At 43.5% G+C, this 5439-nt stretch overlaps 1 protein-coding gene across 1 annotated transcript in view; it reads left to right on the top strand.

The window, feature by feature from the left end:
* The first annotated feature begins 647 nt into the window (after positions 1 to 647).
* The window catches only part of LIMCH1 (LIM and calponin homology domains 1), an 81029-nt gene continuing 76237 nt past the window's right edge, over positions 648 to 5439 (top strand). Inside the window, 2 exon segments of the mRNA XM_023753667.1 lie at positions 648 to 805; positions 1193 to 1388. Coding sequence (XP_023609435.1) covers positions 782 to 805; positions 1193 to 1388 — 220 coding nt within the window. The 5' untranslated portion in view covers positions 648 to 781.

The following is a 5439-nucleotide window of genomic DNA, read 5'->3' as shown; positions in this document are numbered from 1 at the left end:
GCATTGACTCCAGTGGGCATATGAGCCAGTATAGACAGTTTCCAAAATCTCAGATATGGAGAATATTTTTTTTTCTTTCCTTTAGGAATGTGGAGGGGACTTTCCTGAGCATCCCAGGAAATCCACAGTGTGACATTCCAGTCTCTGCAGATGAGAACAATGTCATCCACAGTCCCGATCTTAAGCGGCCATGGGGGGGGGAGGGGGAATTAAATTGGGGTTTATCTTTGAGTGACCAGAGTTATTTTTGTTTTCGTCAGCCTGGACTATTGTAATTAATGCTAAGACACAGGCGGGAACAAGGCTTTTATTATAATAGGCGGGTGAGGATGGCTTGGACTGACCTTTCTCCTGCTGGAGTTTCAGTGTTTTAGTATGTGCTGCTTGCGCTGAAAAGAATTTATAATCACAGGCTGTCAAAGACAGCCATTGTTCTCCCTGCTCTGAACATGTGGGTCAGCCACAAGTGCTCTCAGCTCCCCCAGCGCCAGGAGCTGGCCGAGAGCGAGAGCATGCCTGGATTCTTCTGAGGCATCAGGAAAAGCATTTTGCATATTTTCATTGCTTTTTTTTTTTTTTAACTTTCTGCCTCAGAAAGACAGCTCCCTTTCAGAGCAGGAATTTCCCTTCAAGGTAGCAGGAGAGGGAAGCCCGCTGCTCCAGGATTTTACGGATCTGATTCTGTTGCAACAACAAATGCTGCGTGCATTTGCCAGGTCGCATAAACAGGAGCAATTGCACCGCTAACCTCGGGGCTCCGGCCCAGAACAGACATGCTGTTATGGATTCCGAAAGGCGGGTCAAGGTTAAGGTTTTAGTTTTCTTTCCTTTTTTTTGTTTTTATCTGTCATTGTATTCTTGTGAATTCAAACGTGATGATGTTTTATTTCCCTTTCCTTTGATTTTCTTTTTTTAAACATTGTGGAGTGGGAGTTCCTGGGGATTTCTCTTTCTTCAGGGGTGTGATTTTTCTGGTTGGGAAAGTTGCCGCAGGGAAGGGTGGAAGAATGAAACGTTGGCTGGTAGATGATCATCCATTCGCTAACTGGCTGTCATAACCTGTTCCTACGGATGCTAGATGCAGGAATTTTTGGAGGCCACTGGAGACTGGTTTTCCTGTGATGGAAGGCTCAACGTCTGTTGCTGTAATGTCTGTCGTTTTTTGTTTTTTTTATGTTTTATTTTTGGACAGGAGACTGATGACATTGAGAGTCCTAAGCGGAGTATCCGAGACAGTGGTTACATCGACTGCTGGGATTCCGAGCGTAGTGACTCCCTGTCTCCCCCTCGACACGGCCGCGATGATTCCTTCGACAGCCTGGACTCCTTTGGCTCCCGCTCCCGGCAGACACCGTCGCCAGATGTAGTCCTCAGGGGAAGCAGCGATGGTAGGTGGGAGCCTGCGCAAGCTGCACATCTTAGAATGAAACACAGACAAGGGCTGCCTTGTGGCCCACAGAGGGACTGGCGCTGGGGAGGAGGGACCTGGTAACTCTAAACTGGTAGAAGGAAAGTCTGCGAGTGTTGTTTTTTGCCTTAGACTCTTGGTGGGCTCTGCCAGCAGTTCGTTTGAACATTGCGTCAGTGAGCATATCTCCTGTTGGAAAATGTGTGACATCATTCCTCCCTGGGTCTCCGTGACGCTGTGCAGACCATTAGCTCAGAAAGTGTGCCAAGGGTTTATTTCCTCCGGGTACGAGGAAGGGAAATGTTTGAGTGAGTACCACACTGTGTAAGTGAAAACGGACCGACTTCCAGCAAACTGGAAGCGCACTCCACTCACTGAACAAAGTCCTGCAGCCTGGGGTTGTGAAACTTTAATTGGCTCGGGTTTGGCGATCTGTGTGACAGGTATGATACCCCAACCGTTGCCGAGAGCGATGCAGGTGGCCCTTACAGTACAGGGCACAGCCCAGACTGCCTTTTTCTGAGGCTGCGTTTGATTTGAATCCTGTGGATGTTATAGCACCTGTAAGGAATGGTCATTTTTCTTTGCAAAAATGTATGGTCATGCAACCTGATATCAACTTAATGCATACTTTCCAGAAGCTGTGTTACCTTAGTGTTTCGCACCTTTGTGCTTTTTTGGAAGGGACAGTGGCTCAGTTCTGCATGTATAGACTTGTGGACAGATACTAAAGCTGGTGGGAATTTTTTGTTTGTATTTTTAAAATATCTCTTGATGCTATTTCTAGAGACTTAAGCCTACTCTCCAAGATGAAAATTGTCTTTTATAGCTAAAAGATTCAGCTATAAAATTCTGTTACTAAAATAGGTGGATACTTAATGTGTCCACATTGAGTCCATGACCTTATGACTAGTGTCTCATTTAGTCCTCAGCACAGATTATGAGGTACTCACAAAGTGTCTCTCTTAGTCCTACTACAGGGCTGAGGTACTCCTTCTTACCCATATTTGCAGATGTACCTCTGAGAGGTTAAGTAAGCCTCCTAAATGGGTGAGTGACAAAAATTACTGTCAGTAAGTAGTGTAATGTAAGTTTCAGGAACTGTGAATCCAAATCACATACTCTTAAGCTTAATTTACCCACACTTCTTTGTTTGCCCAATAGATTTTTTTAAATTCTAGAATGTCGAGCTTTTGTTTAGTCCTTAAACGTCCCAGCAAATAGATGAATAAAACTAAAAAAAAAATGTCTGGTTCCTACAGAATCTCACAGTGCATTGTGAGGTGCTTGAACACATTCCTAAAATTGTATGTGGCCTCTTAAGTACCACCCCCAGTTTTAGAAGTTTCAGTCCCAAGTGCATGATCCAATTGAGCTTTCATGTAAGTAGAAGGTAGATGGACTTTTACAAAACCTATCTTAGCCAAACTATTTTATCCGTATTATTGTGATTGTGTTAACAAATTACTATTTTCCTCATCTTGGTTCTTTATAACTGGTAATGCAGATCCTTTGTTCCATCACCAGCTTCCAGGGGACCAGAGTTTATAACGAGCTACATCTTGAAGGGATTTGAGATGATGGTTGCTCATATTGTAGCTGTGCAGAGGCACAATGTAGTTAGCAACAATTAAGATTGATAAGCCAGAGTCCTTTTATAAATATTTTTTCCATCTAAAAACTAACATGAAATTGAGCTTCACAAAACACCATCCATGAAAGAGCATCTTACACACAGATTTCATTAATCAGCCTAATACCTTTGGGCTTATGTTCTTGTAAACTAATCAAGACCTAATCAGGTTCTTAAAGCAATGCACCCATTTTTATGTGCCTTAAAAAATTAGTATAATTTTGTCCAAGTAGATGTTATATTTCCTTGGAGTTTATGGTATTTTTTTAAATGATGCTGATCAAGAAGATTGCACATCCTCATAAACGCTTTCAGATTTAGAAAATTTTTTTTAAGTCTTGAAAATTTATTTCTCAGGACTCATAATCCATTAGGAAAAACCTAACTACAAAATTATCCAATTCCATATTCAGCCAATATGGTGAGCTTTTGTTTTATTACTACTGAGGCCCACTGACCCGTTCAGTAGGGACAGTCAAGGGCAACACTCATTAGATGTGCCATGATCCTATGGTTGGACTCAAGAGCTATCTGGTAGGGATACTGTGGGTGGTTGGACTCAAGAGCTATCTGGTAGGGATACTGTGGGTCCCAGGGTCCGTTCAGTCACTCGGTCTTGCTAGATAGGTGCTCATTCTTCCCTGACCTTCACTGGCATTCCTCCTTAGAGATGGAAGGGAGGGGGAGACACACAGAGAGAGACATCAGCACCCCGACCAGGACCAGGGATCAGGCCTGCAACCAAGGTATGTGCCCTTGACCAGAAATGAACCTGGGACCCTTCAGTTCATGGGCTGAACTCTATCCACTGAGCCAAACCTGCTAGGGCGAAAAAATAATAATTTTTTAATTAATAAAAAGGGTGATCTGTTAATGTTAATGATCTGTCGATTCACATAGACAACCTATTTTGAGGACATTTATTCAATATATTATAGATAATATATAAATTAGATATTATACCCACATAAGATTCATAGATTATAGAATTTTAGAATTGAGACAATTCTAACCCATTATGATCGAAGAATCATTGTTTTTCTTTTATTTATTCAACAAAAATGCAGTGCTCCCAGTCAGATGCTTTAAGCAGAGGACATTTCCCAAGAGAAGTATGTCCCAAAGAAGAAACTTTGGGCTGATGTCTTGAAAACAGAAATTGCAGTTCTTGTCTATTACTAACCAGCCAGAGAGAGGGGGCTCTCTTGGCTCCTCTGAGCCTCAGTTTCCACCTTTGTCAATGGGGAAACAAATCTCAGCACTTGGCAAAGTGTTTGTTTACAACGCAATTCACGGGGCTCTAACCATTTCATATGACACTGAGACAGATGTGCAGTACTCGATAAAAGACCTAGGGTGGGAAGGGAGCTAAGTTACAAATTAAAAGCTAACAAGTAATGAAACGGTCAAAGCCTCTGAAGGAAGACGGAGAGCAAGTGGCATGAATAATTCATACACCGAATATTTTATCTGCAACAATGAACACTTGTTTATGGTCAGTGCTTTTAACTTTTATAGTCTTTTAAAAGCCATTAAATCATTTCATCTCCAGGGCAAATCATTTCATTCCTGTTTTATAGAAAAGGACAGTCAAGTGTGTTAGAGACAAGCCTGGGCGCCCACAGCTCATTGCTGACAGACCCAGAACTGTCAGGACATGAAGAGTAGTCAGCGCTTACTAAGCCCTTGCTGTGGGCCAAGCACGGTGCCAGTAATTCTACGTGTATGCGATCCTCCCAACAGCCCTAGGAAGCAGGTGGTATTATTATCTTCACTTTACACATTGGGAAACTGAGGCTTATAAGGGTGAAGTAACAAATGCAGAGCCTCAGAGCTGCTGAGGGCAGAGCTCACTGTGAAGAGGAGCTGACTTACCACCCTCTCCACTCCCCACTCTGCAAGGTTGCTTCCTCTCTCATCTCTGAGTTTAAGGCTCTTTTCACAAGTGTAAACCGGTAATCTTCTATTTGGGATTGAATAGCCTCATAATGCTCTCATTGATTAAGAGTTTTCAACCAGCATTAAAATGGTGGTTATCTATACACTAGAGGCTCGGTGCATGAATTCGTGCACAGGTGGGGTCCCTCGGCCTGGCCGGGGATCAGGGCCGAGGGAGGTTCCAATTGGGGCAATCAGGGCCGGCCGGCTGTGGGGAGGGGCCATGGAGGTGGGCCGGCCATGGGAGGTTGGCTGTGAGAGCACACTGACCACGAGGGGGCAGCTCCTACATTGAGCATCTGCCCCCTGGTGGTCAGTGTGCATCATAGCGACTGGTTGACCAGTCATTCCAGTCGTTCCAGTTGTTCGGTCATATGGTCACTTAGGCTTTTCTCTATATAGATAGTAGTGTTTGTTTAAATGACAGCTTCACTCTGTGGATCTTAGAAATCCAGTGATA

Source organism: Myotis lucifugus, unplaced genomic scaffold (assembly GCF_000147115.1).
Source record: "Myotis lucifugus unplaced genomic scaffold, Myoluc2.0 scaffold_48, whole genome shotgun sequence".
Lineage (NCBI taxonomy): Eukaryota > Metazoa > Chordata > Mammalia > Chiroptera > Vespertilionidae > Myotis > Myotis lucifugus.
This window is presented reverse-complemented; position numbering and strand designations above follow the sequence as displayed.